Source organism: Rhinoderma darwinii, chromosome 1 (assembly GCF_050947455.1).
Source record: "Rhinoderma darwinii isolate aRhiDar2 chromosome 1, aRhiDar2.hap1, whole genome shotgun sequence".
Taxonomy (NCBI): Eukaryota; Metazoa; Chordata; class Amphibia; order Anura; family Rhinodermatidae; genus Rhinoderma; species Rhinoderma darwinii.
In genome coordinates this window covers 54,734,049-54,751,457 of record NC_134687.1, presented here as the reverse complement: position 1 = coordinate 54,751,457, position 17,409 = coordinate 54,734,049, and the positions used below count along the sequence as shown (strand labels likewise).

Genomic DNA, 17,409 nt, shown 5'->3' with positions numbered 1-17,409 from the left:
ATTGTGCCAAACTTCTTCAATAAAACGAGTTTTAAAAAAAAATATATAAAAACAGAAAAGTAAACTTTACATACCTTTCTTGCCAAGCTGGAAGTGTTCATTTTCGAACAATTCTTGAGATGTTAAAAATTTAAACAACAGATTAATGACATTATTATTACTACCATGATTATGTTATTCATTGCCACAGAGAATTACTAAAGTAAAAAATATCCATAATTCAATAATGGATGTAAAATTACTCCCTTGCTAAATTGTGAGCATCTCAATACTAAAAGTATTGCTATGAGACATTTGAGTAACTGTGGACATGAGCTTAATTCCAGGAGGCACTACTGGGGTCATCTTCTGATCACAGCGGCAAGACACACAGGTTCAAGATATTATCCCACCAATTTGGCCACGTATGTATATTTCCAGCTTTATTACGTGCTATTCTTATAAGGGTTGGGGTTTCATTTTGGTAAAAAGAGCTCCCCCTCCACTGCAATTATTACGAAGTTCAATAGTTGTATAAATCCATATGCAGTAAGCTCCCACTAGTAGCGCCTCTAGGCAACCAGAATTTTCCATGGCTGTATAAAGCAGAGAATTTGGTGCTGAAACAGAAAAACAGAGCTTTGAGCCCAAGATGTTTATGACGGCCATGAGCATAAAATTTTGGGCCTAAAAATTATGATTTTCAAAATCAGCAACTATTTACCCTGCTCCACAATGTTGTATGCAAATGAGAAAAACTAAGCAGAATTATACAAGTTGTCCGAGATATAAAAAAAATAAAAATGGATTTTAATTCTTTTCCAGAAAAAACGACTCTTGTCCATGGGCTGTGCCTGGTATTGGTATTGCTCCAAGACCAGACACCGCCCACTTACAAGGGTCGCGTTATTTGTGGAAACAAAAAGGCAGAAACTAAAGCAAACACAGTATTAACAAGTGGTATTTATTGAAAACCACCAACCCCTTTAAACAAATGACTGGTAAATGATGCTTGCCTACCTGGAGGGACTGGGGTAGAGTCATCCACGCCAAGCTGCCCTGTATTTAGGTTCAGTTCACTAAAAAATTCCCTCTGTGAAACAAAGCAAAACAAAATTAACAAATTTATCACCAAGTAAGTAATTTAGTATTCTTAAAATGAAACAATGTAGTTATAAGAACTGTACTAAACATCAATCCACAAAAAGTAATGGATATAATGTCACACATAGTAAATACACAATGTTTAATGAAACATGTAACACCATAGCAGAGTTCACATTATGAGAATTAAAGTGTACCTAACTTTTCAGAATAAGCTGTCAGACGTGTGTACACGAGGAATAATGCTATTTCTGGTCATTATGTGACTTGTATTCTGCATTTATTTATTTTTTTGCAGTTTTCCCCTCTGCATGATCTCTCTCTAATTCTCAGTTTTCTCTGAGCTAGTGGGCGGAGCCAAACTGCTATCATGTCTTCTATACACTGCACACAGAGATAGGAAAGCAGGATTCTCTTCTATCTGTCACAAGAAGCAGCAGCATGAAGGAAATTATACAGCAGAAATGAGCAGTGTAGCTGAGAATCCAGAACTGGGGTGACACAGAAATTTTACCAGCAGCCCGTGTCTTTCTCACTCTGCTCCTGCTTCCTCCTCCTGCTCACTCCTCCCCAATCCATCGTTGCTGGCTCACTCTCTATCTGCTCCCTCCTCTCTCCCTAGACTTGTATGCAATGTGTCTGTTGCTGACTCACTCTCTCTACTCCCTCCCCCTGCTCCCCTCTCCTCTTCATAGACTTGAATAGGCAGCCCATCAATTCTGCTCTGTAACTAGGGACGGATTTTGCTTGACAACAGGCGTTGGACAGCAGATTGCAGAAAGGGAGACACCTAGTGGCAGTAACTTCACACCGAATTTTCATGGATAAAACAACTACATTTTAACAGTAAGCAAATTACAATGTTATTCTATATTAGGTACACTATTAGATTATCATAAATTGTCTGAAAAGTTAGTGTCCATTTAACAAAGAGGTCATTATGCATGCTTGTTAACCCAGTAGTAAAAGCAAAACAACAAAAAAAACAACAACAAGCAGACAGGTAAAAAAAGCGATACTGCCACAGTCATAACCGTCTACAGCAGTTACATCAGTCTATAACAATCTAAAGATCCATGCTGAACAACCAGTGTATTAGGTACAAATAAATAGAGGTGGGTTTGGGTCTCCTTAGATGCATGAAATGTGAAGCACAGATACTATACCATCCTGATAAAAGGACATCATGGTACAGCTGTACTGAGCTGGAACCAGATAGAAAGGTTTTGTACAGAAATATAATCACTATATTAATGCAAGTTAACTAAACAGATGATCAGACACAGAAATAAACTTACAGATATAGGTGAGAGGGATTTGGGATAAAAAGTTGGAGTATCAGGCATACCTGTTTTGAAAAAAAAACGGCTGAGAAAAGCTTCCAATGGCAAATGCTGGAGGCCCCTTATAGCGGTAGTACAATAGGTGGATCATGCAATTGCAGGATGACTTTTTGTCTCCTTGTTGGGAGTTTTCAATTTAATGCTTTCATTTCTGACTACAGAGAACACCTCACTCTCTTAACCCAATAATAATGTTGAAACCTGAAAATCGTTGTTTTTTTTGTTTTTTTTTTAAGAGGTGTGAAACATAGTATAGAATATTGTGTTTGATAAAGAAGAAAGGGTAATTATTGCAGTCCGCGACCTATGAAGATCACTGCATGAAGTAAAATTGGTTTAATTTATGAAAAAGGAAGAAATAACCGGCTTCAATTTTCACTGTGCCATAAAAAAAAAACAGAATCTGAAAGACGATGGTCATGGGCAACGTCACTTAAAAATTACCTACAATGTCTTCTTACGCATGTGATATCCTGAATATACTCATTAAAACATTTTTTCCCATTCTGTATAGTGCACTGCATTATGACCGGCACAAATAAGTATTTTTATACTTCAGGAAATGTCATTGTATAATGACAAAGCATTGGTGCAGGACTCTCCCTGATGAAGTGACAAATACACTGGAATAAATAATATATGTGTTATAGAGAGCAGATAATTAGAGAAGCCAATGCTTATATTATAAACCACGGCTTCATTTAAGTAACTACAGATTTACATTCTTAGGTTAAAAATAAACTACAATACGAATAGTAGAGAAACATACTTAGGCTTCGTTCACATCTGCTTCAGGGCTCCGTTCTGGTTTCAGTTTGTGTCAGTCAGGGCTCCATTCCGACGGAACGGAGCCCTGACGCAGATGTGAACAAAGCCGTATAGAGAATAAGCCACTGAGTATTATCCTTGTTATTACTCACCAGTTCTGGAATATCACTCGTTTTTAATGGAACTTGAATTAAACCGAGATGAGTCCTAAAGCTCGGCTGTTCCCCACGATCATAATTAGGGTTGTGAAGGTTAATTAGCACCTGCAGGTAAATAGCAATGTACCCATTATATTCTGAAAATTAGGTGTGAGCAAAACGAGTGGATAATATGTCTATAACAAAACCCAACCCGTGCTGATAAAAAAAAAAAAAATGTTGTAACAACATTATAATATAGAGGTACAAAGAAAGCCCAGTGTTACTACCATTTATATTTCCTAACAGATATCTTCTCTAACGCCCCTACAACAATGAAATCTTGGCTAGGCTGAGCAGACATGTTTATTACAATGCCCGATTCCCCTGACTGACATCTTCTACCGGGTGATTGTCGGACTGCTCCCATACACATTGCATAGTTGGCAGCTTCAGCCAACTTTGATCTAATGTATATGCCAAATTTAGGTTCTGTTCACACTGATACATTAAGAACAGTTATTTAGCATCTGTTAGGATCTGTCAGGTTCCGTTTTTATTCCATGTACATAAAGAGGACCCTCAAGTTTCTTACAGGAATTACTGCAATGCTATTCTGACCGTCTAACGGCAACTGAAGTCTGACAGAAAAGAATGCAAGTGTGAACAGAGTCTTAGCCACCATTCTTTCCCTATATAATACTTTTTCATAGAAGTGAACAACCAACATTAGTAAGACAACGATAAAAACAAAGAAATAAACGGAAGAAATTGATGAAAGGCCTCCACCGGGACAACACATATGTAAAGTCCCTTTTAAAGTTTAACTTTATTGGCAAGGACACGAATAGTTTTATAACAAGTAAGACAGACAATCAATGAACAATTACATTTAAGGGCAGTACAAAGTCCAAAGCCTTTAAACCAATCGGTGATCTTAGTGAAAAAACGTAACGATCGTTGGTGACAACTTTTGTTTGGAGGCAACTGATGGCTGACAAAAGAATAAAAGGGTTGTGTTCCAGTATTGTGGACGTGTTAAGAAAAGCATGATTTCTCTATCACTGTGCACGGTGTCAGATTTACCAAATAGTCAGCAAAGCATTTCAGATACTGATAAAGTAATGTCAAGATAAAAAATTCATGTACATTGCATTCGAAAAGTCTTCAGACCCTTTCCCCTATTTAACAATTGTGAGGCCTTGTGCTAAAATTACTTTTTTCCCCATTCTTCTGCACTCAATATTCCATAATGACAAAGTGAAAACAGAATTTTAAAAATGTTTGCAAATTTATTAAAAAAGGAAAAAACTCTAATTTCTCATGGACAGAGTAGTGTTCAAAAAGATAGCAGTCCAACATCATTAACCTGATAAATCAATGTTTTTATAAGAAGTGATATTTCTACCGTCACGATCCGTGGGTATGTGGACCCACTAGGCCGCACCGCCGTAGCGGAGTAGCAGCTGGCCAAACAAGTCTATAGAGTCTATGCAAAGTCGGAGCACAAGAGTACCTGTAATACTCCAGGAGTAGCAGAGGCTTAAGCAGAGATGGAACTTGACGATAGAGGACGCCACACGCGGCGGATGATATCAGGCGTGGCAGATGACACCAGACGTGGTGTATGACAACTGGTGTGGCAGATGACACTAGACTTGGTGTAGGACAGGAGGCGTGACAGATGGCACAACACGACTCCAACACTAGAAGAGGCTCAGGAACAAACACAGCACGGGATAAAGGTAGCAGGGCAACGGAACACTGGGAACAGGATACGACTAAGGGACCATTTTCTAAGACTAACATGGGAATACACAACAACGCTCAGGCAAGGAGTGAAAAGGCATAGCCCTTTTTATAGTCCGGGTGATCTGAGTATAATTAGTGATTATATTCGTGTGCGCGCTGGCCCTTTAAGGCCAGGAACGAGCACGCACCCTAAAGAATACAGCAGAGCAGAGAGGAAGCAAGTGCTAGCGTCTCCTAGGAGGGAGACGCTGGTCAGTACTCGGAGGTCTGCGGTCGTCGACGGGTGAGTGAGGACGACAGGCAGCGGCTATTACAATACCCCCCTTACGCCCCTTCCTCTTGGATCCAGTGTGTGAGAGGAATTTCTTAATGAGGGTAGTAGGCCATTAAAGGTTCTCTTCTGGCTCCCAGGACCTCTCCTCAGTAATAAACCCTCTCCAGTCCACTAAAAAAATAGTCCTTCCTCCTACTCTCTTGTAGTCCAGGATCTCCTTTACTTCAAACACATCAGAAGAACCCGCTGGAAGAAGCTGTACCCAGTCATCATGCTGCACAGAGATGAAGTGACTTGGTTAATCCTCTCGACTTGACCATTAGGGTATGTTCACATGCAAAACGAAAACTGGCTGTAAAATATGGAGCTGTTTTCCAGGGAAAACAGCAATTTTCAGACGTTTTTAAAGCATCAAGCGTTTTTTTGCGGACGTTTTTGGAGCGGTTTTTCTTTTGACCCAATTTAAAACTCCCCCAAAAACCGCTCAAGAAGTTACATGCACTTCTTTTTACGGGGCGTTATTTAAACGGCCACGTAAAAAAATGTCCGTCAGAACGAAATGCCGTTTTTCCCATTGAAATCAATGGGCAGATGTTTGTAGGCGTTCAGCTTCCGTATTTCCAGCTATTTTACGAGGCTTTTACGCTAAAAAAAACGCCTGAAAATAAGCCGTGTCTACATGCCCCGTTCACAGAGTTTTTTGCCGTGGTAACAGCGGAAAAAAATGGCCGATATTGCCTACTATTGATTTCAAATGAGAGGTGGAGGCATTTTTTTCCCTCGAGTAAAAAAAAAACGCTCGCGGGAAAAAGAAGAGACATGCCCTATCTTGAGGCATTTTCCGCCTCAAAATACCCATTGAAATCAATGGGAGACGGAAATAAACAATTTTTTTGCGTTTTGACGCTTTTTCCGGCAAAAACCGCTTGCGGTTATTTCCTCTGTCTGTTGGAGAAATAGGTAAAAAAAAAAACTCCTCAAAAAAAAAAAAACACGTGTGGTGTAAAACCACTTCAAAAAAACAGATTTTTCCAGACAGAATTTTCTGCCTGCAAAAAACTCTGTGTGGACATACCCTTAGACTGAGGATGGTAGGCCGAGGAAGAGTCCAATTTCACAGAGGAGTTTGCAGAGGGCTCTCCAGAATTTTGAGGTGAACTGAACCCCCCGGTCAGACATGACATAAAAAGGCAGGCCATGCAGGCGGAAGATGTGGAGAATGAAGAGATTTGCCAGTCGAGGAGCAGAAGGTAGACCGGTCAGTGGAATAATATGTGCCATCTTAGAGAACCTGTCCACCACCACCCAGACAGTATTGCATCCTGCTGAGGAACAAAACACGACTCTAACCCTAGACGAGGCTCGGAACAAACACAGCACGGGATACAGGTAGCAGGGCACGGGAACACTGGGAACAGGATACGACTAAGGGACCACTTGCCAAGACTAACATGGGAATACACAACAATGCTCAGGCAAGGAGTGAAAGGCCAGAGCCCTTTTTATAGTCAGGGTGCTCTGAGGATAATTAGTGATCATATTCATGTGCGCTCGCTGGCCCTTTAACCCCTTAATGACCAGCCTATTTTAGACCTTAATGACCAAGCCATTTTTAATGTTTTTCCATCGTCGCATTCCAAGAGCTATAACTCTTTTATTTTTGCGTCGACATAGCTGTGTAAGGTCTTGTTTTTTGCAGGACAAGTTGTACTTTTTAATAGCACCATTTTGGGGGACATATTATTTATTGATTAACTTTTATTAACTTTTTTTTGGGGGGGGGAAATAGAAAAAAACCTGAAATTTCGCCACACTTTTTCGCGTCTTAAATCAACGGCATTTACCGTGTGATATAAATAACACCATAACTTTATTCAGCGGGTTGTTACGATTGCAACGATACCAAATTTGTATCGTTTTTGTATGTTTTACTACTTTTACACAGTAAAAACGCATTTTTCTCAAAATTATTTGTTTTTGTGTCTCCATATTTGAAGAGCCGTAACGTTTTCATTTTTTCGCCGATGCGGTTGTATGAGGGCTTTTTTTTTGCAGGAAGACTTGTAGTTTTTATTGGTACGATTTTTGAGTAGATGCAACTTTTTGATCACTTTTTATAACTTTTTTTTAAAGTCAGGATTCACAGAAAACAGCAATTTTTCCATAGTTTTTTATTACATTTTTTACGGCGTTCACCGTGCGGGTCAAATAATGTTAGAGATTTATAGTCGGGGTCGTTACGGATGCGGCGATACCAAATATGTGTAACTTTTTTACTTTATTTTGTTTTTTCAATGGTAAAGCATTGTGTAAGGGGAAAAGCTGGGTTTTTCATTTTTTTTCACATTTTTTTTTTCATTAACTTTATTAAACTTTTTTTTTACTTTTTTACTAGTCCCACTAGGGGACTATAATATGCGATTCTCCGATCGCTATTATAATACACTGCCATACTTTTGTATTGCAGTGTATTACTGCCTGTCCGTTTAAAACGGCCAGGCATCTGCTAGGTCATGCCTCCGGCATGATCTAGCAGGCAGTTGCTCCAGGCAGACCTGGGGGCCTTTATTAGGCCCCCGGCTGCCATTAGAGACACAGACACTCGGCACTCGGCACAGACACTCACGGTGTTCCGTGGGCTACTGCCCCTTCCCTTGCTTGTTCCCTGTTTGTATCCCCTTGCACTTAGTCAGCGTAGGGACCGCCGCCAAGTTGTACCCCATCGCCTAGGGCGGGTCGTTGCAAGTAGGCAGGGACAGGGCGGTGGGTAGATTAGGGCTCACTTGTTCCCTTCACCTCCTTCCTGCCATAACACAGAGGCCTCCATAATTCTGAAATAGAAGCTTGGAACAACCAGGACTCTTCCTAGAGCTGCCCGCCCCACAAAACTAAGTAGTCGGGGGAGAAGGGCCTTGGTAAGAGAGGTGACCAAGAACCCAATGGTCACTCTGGCTGAGCTTCAAAGATCCTGTGTGCAGATGGGAGAAACTTCCAGAAGGTCAACCATCACTGCAGCACTCCTCCAATCTGGGCTTTATGGCAGAATGGCCAGAAAGAAGCCTCTCCTCCATAAAAGACACATGACAGCCTGCCTGGAGTTCTCAAAAAAGCACCTAAAGGACTATCAAAATTCTGTGATCCGATTAAACCAAGATTTAACTTTTTGGCCTCAATTCTAAGCGACATGTCTGGAGGAAACCAGGCACTGCTCATCACCTGCCAAATAACATCCCTACAGTGACGCATAGTGGTGGCAGCATTATGCTTTGTGGGTGATTTTCAGCAGGAGAGCTGAATAGAGCAAAAGTACAGAGATATTCTGAATGAAAACCTGATCCAGAGTGCTCTGAGCCTCAGACTGGGCCGAAAGGTCACCTTCCAACAAGAAAATGACCCTAAGCACACAGCCAAGACAACACAGGAGTGGATTAGGGACAACTCTGTGAATGTCCTTGGAGTGGCCCAGCCAGAGCCCTGACTTGAACCCAATCGAACATCTCTGGAGAGACCTAAAAATGACTCTCCACTGACGGTCCCCATCCAACCTGACAGAGTTTGGGAGGATCTGCAGAGAAGAATGGAAGAAAATCCCCAAATCCAGGTGTGCAAACCGTGTGGCATCATACCTGGCAAGACTGGAGGGTGTTATCGCTGCCAATGGTGATACAACTAAGTGCTGAGTAAGGTCTCTGAATATTTGTGTCAATGCAATTTTCCTTTTCAATAAAATAGCTAAGATTTCTAACGTTTTGTTTTCCCTTTGTCATTATGGGGTGTTGAGTGCAGAATGATGGGGAAAAACTTGAATTTTATCACAATGCCTCAACATAACAAAATGTGAAAAATTTGAAAGGGTCTGAAGACTTTCCGAATACATTATATAGACATTGTTTATACATTGTATAAAAGTGGCCATATAGATTAGATAAATGTGTGCTGAAGTTGTCAAATTTCAACATTAACGATCCTTTTTTCCAGTGGGTCTGGCGGAGGCTTATTCTGCTCTCACGACTGAAAAAAACTAAGCAAGCTCAGTGGAGCTGAGCATGCATGTTTATGGTAGTCGGAAAGAATAGCTGCTATCTGAAGTGTATGGGCACCTTAAAGCAGTTGTCTTATGTCAGACATTTATGGCATATCCACAGGATATGCCATAAATGTCTGATAGATGCGTATCCAATCTCTTAGCACTCGCACTTATCTCAAGAAAAGGGGTCCCCCAATCCAATTCCTGCCTGGTGAGGCGGGTGCTGCATCCAGACGACGAAGGTGGTCAGGTTCGAGAAACAGCTGAGCTCACTGAGCGGTTTCTGTAACTCCCATAGAAGTGAATGGAAATTACGGAAACAGCGTAGCACAGCTAGCTATCCTGTGGATATGCCATAAATGTCTGCCGTGAGACAACACCCTTAAGCCAGAGGTTGTCAGTTCTAAAGTACAGACAAAAAGTCTAAAAAATAAAGACCTTATCGATTTCCAAAGTGATGTTGAAGAGGATAATTAGGAAGAGTCCTACACAAGTCTACATGATAGTGATGAAATCAATGTTCAAGAACAGAACAAATAAGGTTGATGAATGTCATGGACAACCAGTTGAGTAGAATGAAAATGTTAAAGCATGATCGGTAAATGTGTTCGTCTAGCAATTACACATTGCTCTTTCAACTTGGTCCAGCCCAACTTTAACAGTATATACATACATACATACATACATACCTCAAGAAAATCCTTAGGTGCATAAACAGGTCTAAAAAGACTCAAGTCTGAGGGGAAACAAATAGCAAAAATCAAATAACCCTGGTAACAATCGACAAGCATAAATACACACAAAGAGCAGAATAGTTAACAGAACCGTAGCGTACCGTTAGGTTAACTATAAAATCAGACACTTCAATCAGCGTCTGTGGAATACAGAAACTGCTGCGGAGGAATAATATACTATTTACATTACATCAACTAATGTTGATCTGGACCCTTGATATATTAACACAACATTGTGTGTATATTAAAAACATTTGCTTTCTTTTATTTTTTTAGGTTCCAATAATCTAACATAGTCAATGTTGCCTCTATATACCAGATTGTGGTTTCCACTGTCAGAAAACATTAGTGATTTAATATCATCTATGCTACAAGGGTATGTTCACATGTGTCAGATTTGCCTTAAGCAAATACACCTTTGATTTTTTAGAAAATCAACTGCGGATCCGCTGCTTTTCTGTGTAGAATCTGCGGCAATAATGAACATGCTGTGGATTTTGGAATCACTATTCCCCGTGGATTTTCTCTGGAGAATGTAAATGGAGTTCTATAAAACCCATCAGAATCCACACCTAAATTACTCATCAAATCTTTAGATTTATGCATGTAGCAGTAACTTAGCAGATGTTGGTATATAACTGGGTTATACTGTTCATCTGCTATGTATTTGGTTTCTAACAAAGAAAAAAAAACAGGCAACTGATCTTTGCTAAAAGCGGTACCTGGTTCATCGGTTCCCATTTCATTCCACTTGTTGAGCCATTCTTTCTGCTCATCAGCCGGCCTCTGTAAAGCAAAATTACCAGTATATTGAAGTCAAACCAAAGGATCAGAGGAAAGCTATGCAAAATTTTGTAGAGGCATCTTATATTCTGAACCAATAAATGTGTCCCAGCTACATTACCAAGTCCTGTTTATTGTATGCAGATGATATGCACAGTAATAAACTAATAGTTAACATCTAAAATGTGAATGATGAGGAGTCATTAATTCTGTCCTAAATGTAGAAAGGATAAAAGTAGACAGACAGGCAGAAACTGCTCCAAATGTAGTACATTGGCACATTCTGTATAATAAATTTGATTACATCAATAACTTGCGCCCAAAAGATGGCACACGCCGTTAATAAATCTGGTACATTTTAGGTCTCCTCTTAGCCATGGCCCTCTAGACACTTTTTGAAAAACACATACATTTGGAGCATGCCATATGCGCCAGTTTTTTTTGGAGGAATTTGTGCCAGAATTGTTGGACATTTTGTCTTAGTAAATCCTTCCAAAAGGTCTGAGAAAATTATATTACAGAGGCATCTAATTAATATTATCCACTTTTAGCAGGAGTTCAACATTCACATAGAAGACAAAATATGACCCACATTTCATCTTCCCTACTAGGACAACTACCAGAAATGTTGTGTAAACGTCTCTTTAGGCATTGTTCAGATCACGTTTTTGCCCTACGTTTAGTGTGTACGCCAGGAGAGCTCCCAATGTACATGTAAGACAGGTCTATAGGACTCAGGTAGCCAAAAGAGTGTCTTTTTTGCCTCTGTCGTGCTGGCATACGTCAATACACTTTTTTAGGTATGGAATAGTGCAGCAGACTATGCTACTCTATACAATGGGATCCCTAAAAAAAAAGTATACTGTGGGGTATACGTTTATTTTTCAAATATGGGATCCTATGAGTGACGTATTCTGCTGTATGGCTTATACAGTAGATATATATATTTTATGTCTTGGGTATTTCAATAGCTTTTCATGACGTATACGTTAAGCCGATGCCATAATAGCCTATGGGTGACAGATGCCTAACAGTGGCGTCATCCGCTAAATGTACAGGTCATGAAAAAGTCATGAAAGTTTATGGACGTATAGGTTATACGTATAGTCTATGGGTGTCGGATGACAACGTTGGGCATTCCTTACAGCCTACGTTTAGCGTATAGGTGGTGAGCTTTCCCCGGCGTACACGCTAAAAGTTGGCCAAAAAATGTGATGTGAACAGGGCCTTAAGCGGAGTCCACCTGTAGCAGAGGAAATCTGCGCCAAAATTTTGATGTGAATTTTGGTGCAGATTTCACCCTATGCATTGCAAAGGGTGAAATCTGCTGTAATAATCGGTGTCAAATGTGCAAAAGAATTGTCACACTGCGAATTAGAAAGTTTGCAGCATACCCTCAATTGCTCACAGATTTTATTACGCTATACAAAGATGGGGTTTTCACTGTAAATTGCTGCAGATTTGTAGTGTGGAATCTGCACTGAAAATCCACACCAATACCGCATGTGATTTCATAACATACCCCTAAGTGTACATGAAAAAAAAAACAAACACAAAAATCATTACTGTGACAAACGGAGTGGCCTGAAGCCTGCAGCAGCTGTACTCCTATATCCTCATGGCAATCTCTGCCTATGAGCTGGACTTGACTTGTCACAAGTATATTGTGTAGATCCAAATCACCACCAACATCAATGTGCACATACACACACAACTGACACTATCCAAGCCAGCTAGTAAGTGAACATTGATATGGCTGGTATTTTGGATCCACATGTAATTCCCAGCTAAACAAGAACAGAGCAAAGACAGGAGAGGTTGTCACGTTGACCTAAGAGTAGAGTTGATGCAGAACAGTATCCACAAGAACTGATAACTCCGCAAAGAATTCATCTAGTAAAATAAAAAATAAGAAAGCACAAAAATGTTTATGAATACTAAAGAGACATTTATTTATAACTTCTATATTAATACAATGGTTGATTACTAAAATAATAGATATTACAAATCTCTGCCTGTCTTCGCTTAAAAAATGTTTTCCCAGTCTTAACATGTGTCTGATTTTAACATACACAGAAAAATACAAATGACAATGCTGTCGGTGGCTTCAGGGTAATAACTTACATCAATGTAATAAAAGAAAAGCATAATAAAACATTTCACATACGTAGTGGACAGTAGTTGGTTATAAAGAGTGACAGACCGTGTGTGACATTTTAAATCTGACACAAGCGACTATTTGTCTCTGTAAAACGCGGAGTGGCACAAATGACGTGACGCCTCACAGTAAATGCCCAACGCAGATTGAAAGAGTACCTTGCGTGCAAGAGGAATATTGAGCTCTGTACACATACTGTTCAAGCTCTTCAGGACTCTCTTCTCCCAGCTTACCTAAATAATAAATAAAAATACAGATAACGGCACACATTAATAAAGGCATATTTTGCACCAATTAAATTGGAAAACGAAGATGACGAGAAATTTGCCTAATTTATTAAAAGGCGCACGCCTCTTAATAAATTTTGGAGCATTTAGAATTGTCTGACTGTATAAATGTATTTTTACGCCTGCTATGAGAAGCCGTGTATTTCTAACACTAGTTTGTGCCTTTTTTAACCTTTGCCTTTGGTGAATAAATCTAAAAGTATACTATCTGGCCAAAAGTATGTGGAAACCTGACATTACATTACAGCTTGTTGGACGTCCAAGTCCAAACCCATGGGCGTTAATATGGAGTTGGGCCTCCTTTTGCAGCAATAACAGCCTCCACTCTAGGGTTTCCACAATATTTTGGAGTGCGTCTGTGGGAATGTATGCCCAATCATCCAATAGAGCATTTGTAAAGTCAGTTACCGATGTTGAACCGGAAGGTCTGGCTCGCAACCGGTGTTCCAATTCTTCTCAAAGGTGTTGGATGGGGTTGAGCTCAGAGCTCTGGGCAGCTACTGGAGTTCCTCCACACCAAACCATGTTTTTGTTGACCTTGCTTTGTGCAGAGGGGCACAGTCATGCTAGAAAAGGAAAGGGCCTTCCCTAAACTGTTGCCATAAAGAATACAAGTGTGTAAAATGTCTTTGTATTCTGTAGTATTAAAGAGGCTCTGTCACCACATTATAAGTGCCCTATCTCCTACATAATGTGATCGGCGCTGTAATGTTGATAACAACAGTGGTTTTTATTTTGAAAAACGATCATTTTTGAGCAAGTTATGAGCTCGTTTAGATTTATGCTAATGACTCTCAATGGACAACTGGGCGTGTTTACTTTTTACCAACTGGGTGTTGTACAGAGGAGTGTATGAGGCTGACCAATCAGTGACCAATCAGTGTCCTACACTTCTCATTGTTCCAGCCCAGCATGATCCACAGCACAGTGAGATTGTGCAGTGAAAGAAGTAAACACGCCAAGTTGCTAAAAACACAATACACGCCCAGTTGGAAATAAGAGAAAACACGCCCAGTTGTCCATTAGAAAGGCTCATTTGCATAAATATAAAATTGCTCATAACTTAGCCAAAAATGATAGTTTTTCAAAAAAAAACAAAACACGTTCCTGTTATCTACATTGCAGCGCCGATCACATGCAATAGGAGATAGGGATTTGATAATCTGGTGACAGAGCCTCTTTAACATTACCTGTAACTGGAAATAAGGATCCTAGCCCAAAACCTGAGGAAAAGCCCAATGCTATTATCCTTCCCCCACCAAATTTTACAATAGACACTATGCACTTTGGTAATTCACCATCCATATGATATATTACTAAATAAGGTTCATATACAGCATCTTTTTACTGTAAAAGTTTTTATATAAGGCCGCCAACTGAAGAAACAGATACATTTGGTAAAAGCTTACTATTCCAGAAGTAAACTGGAATTCATTTATATTGAAGCAGTGTCTTTTCGCTTTTGTTGCTTGCATTGCTTACAGTTAGGATAGTTTATTGTACAAATATCAAAAGTTTCCAAACTCCGCTTGAACTAGAATTTAGGCAAAGTACAGAAAAGGGTAGTAAAATATTAAAGGCTACAAATTGTTTCTTTAATCAGATGTATTGTCCATTTTCTCTGTATTTGGTCTCACAGGATGAATTGCTAAATTACATTAAGATGCCTAGCTTCATGTTGTTTTGCCTATATTACAGTATAAAACAACAGAACGGTTTCCGGGACAAATTTGTGCGCTTAATTCAAAAAGGAGGCTGAGAAATAACAACAATATAGACCTGAGAAAATATGCAAATATTGGGTTTACCTCTACCATTTTCTGAACAATGCTCAGTCTTTTTATGAGGGAAGTGGTTCAAGTCATTATAATCTGGCTTTCATGAACAGAATGGTGGGTAGTAGTCTGTTGAGATATGGGCAGAAGGACTTGGCGCTTTTGGTAAATGGGGAGAGACTGCAAACTACAAAATAAAGTGGAGTTAAGCAGAGAAATTCCCGGAGGTTGTCGAGGGAGAAATTGGAGATGGTAATGAGTTTGGGAGAATAAATGTAGCCCCCTCCCCATTCTTTGATCGAGCGGCAGTAGAAGTGTTGGTAATATCACCATTGGGGGTAATGCCTGAAATTATGTGTATAGAATAAAATATCTGCTGTACCGAAAAGGAGCATCAGTAAACAACGCAATAGACAATGCATGTACCGCATGCATGGGTGACCATGGATACTAATAGAATGTTTTATGCGTACAGGGCTCCAGTGGAGAGCATTGGAAGGGGAGAGGATATTGCCATAAATATGCTACATGGCCTGTGGACGCACTAAGGAACTGGACTAGGTGTGTAATGGAAGAGAAGGAGTACATTTGTGGTATGGTCAGGTAGTCCTAAAAGTTGATCAGAGCGATTGACAGCTTCCTAGGAGGGGTGTGGGGAACAGCTGGGTGCAGACCTGCATGGCTGGGAGAAAAAATGGGCTTGGTGGTCTGATGCGGCAAAAGGACTTGGGCTGTAAGGGACAGTACAGAGAGGATGGTGTGTTTAACAACAGCAAACAAGAATGTTAGAAGACATTTGAAGTATTGGTAAGTGGTTGGGGCAAAGAAGGGCAATTGGGTGAGGGATTACAGCACTTTAGACACATGAAGCCGGTAGCTATGGCTATGAGATAACCACCCTGTAGGTCTGTGGGGGGACACAAGCTGTATGGCTGGTCCCCGTTTGGGACGAACTCTGTCAACCACGAAGGGTCAACCAGCGGTTGCTTGGGGAGAGCCAGTATAGCTGTGCAGGAACCACCGGCTCTTAGTCGCATGGAGGGCCGGGGCATGCCTCATCGTGTAAGGTGGCGCAATCCGTCGAAATCACCCAACTGAGCTTAAACTAGACCCGGTTTATTATGTATGCTACCAATGCTGGAGATTTGCAAGAGGAAAACTATACGATGCACACATGGTATTAGGATACAATGAATATGTTACAGCCAAGCGTTTGCTAACAAACTTAAGCTGGCTATACACATTGTTGGCTGAAGGTTCATTCAGACCCAACTCCCCCAAAAACATGAGAATGCATGTTTATTTCAATAGAGGGAGAGGTAGATTAGCTGTTGCCAGACGTCTCTGGCAACACTTAAATCCTAGGAGTAAAAAGGATCATAAGTCTCTTCTCTGACAGTAGGCATGAGGTCGGGGCAGTCGGGTGGCCCCGATGCACATAATAGTGTCTGCCTATTTTCTTCATTAGAGAAAAAAAATACTTACGTCTCACTGCTCTTCTTCCTCTACATGCCTCCTTGTTAAATTTGCAGGTGGGTGTAAAAAGGTCATTACAGACCTTTGTATTAACCTTTGATATATTTTAACATAGTGCTTATGTCATACAAAACTTTTTCCCCACAATAAATAACCTTAATTTTGATCATCTTTCAAGGTCCTTTAAGAAAGAGCTAAAGAAGAATTCACACAACCCAGGGGTGGGCCCCATAATTAAGACCTCAGACCACAAAATTCAGACCCTAGATCAGATCCCTCTAATTACTCACCTCCCCTCATTCCTGGGCTCCTCTTCAGCAGCTCCAGGTGCCACTGCACACACTGTACTGATGATGACCAGCTTCAGGATGTTGTGTGCAGCGCTGCCCAGATCTAAAGAGGAGCCGGGAGCGGAGAGAGAAAAGTAATATCGGCTGTTATCTATTGGATTCATTGGCTTTCATTTGTACATAATTTATGCTTCAAATATTGTTAGGCCAAGATACAAGGACATTAAAGGGGTTTTCCAAAAATCTCAAATTAATCACCTATCCACACAATAGGTGATAAGTTTTCGGATCGCAGGAACCCCCACCAATGGGGAGAAGGGTGGTCCCGTTCCCCTCGATCCTCCTTCCTGCTCGACCGCAGTGAGGAGATTAAATGGAGCATGGCGCTGCCGCTCCATTCAAAGTCTATGAGAATGATGGAAACAGCCGAGTACAGGACTCTGTTGTTTCTGTATTCTCATAGACAGTACAGTGAATGGAGCGTCAGGCACATGCTGAACTGCCTCTCCATTCAAGCTTCTT

The 17,409-nt window shown here is 40.5% G+C and overlaps 1 protein-coding gene across 2 annotated transcripts in view; it reads right to left on the bottom strand.

Moving 5' to 3' along the window:
• Nucleotides 1-17,409, bottom strand: part of TBC1D19 (TBC1 domain family member 19) — a 141,153-nt gene that overhangs the window by 80,147 nt on the left and 43,597 nt on the right. For both annotated transcript variants that reach the window (XM_075858863.1, XM_075858854.1), the window contains exons 5-10: nucleotides 13,218-13,292; nucleotides 10,841-10,904; nucleotides 10,074-10,120; nucleotides 3,347-3,457; nucleotides 1,000-1,072; nucleotides 75-113 (exon numbers count right to left, since the gene is read on the bottom strand). In XM_075858863.1, the coding sequence (XP_075714978.1) occupies nucleotides 75-113; nucleotides 1,000-1,072; nucleotides 3,347-3,457; nucleotides 10,074-10,120; nucleotides 10,841-10,904; nucleotides 13,218-13,292 (409 nt within the window). The remainder of the gene's footprint in view (nucleotides 1-74; nucleotides 114-999; nucleotides 1,073-3,346; nucleotides 3,458-10,073; nucleotides 10,121-10,840; nucleotides 10,905-13,217; nucleotides 13,293-17,409) is intronic.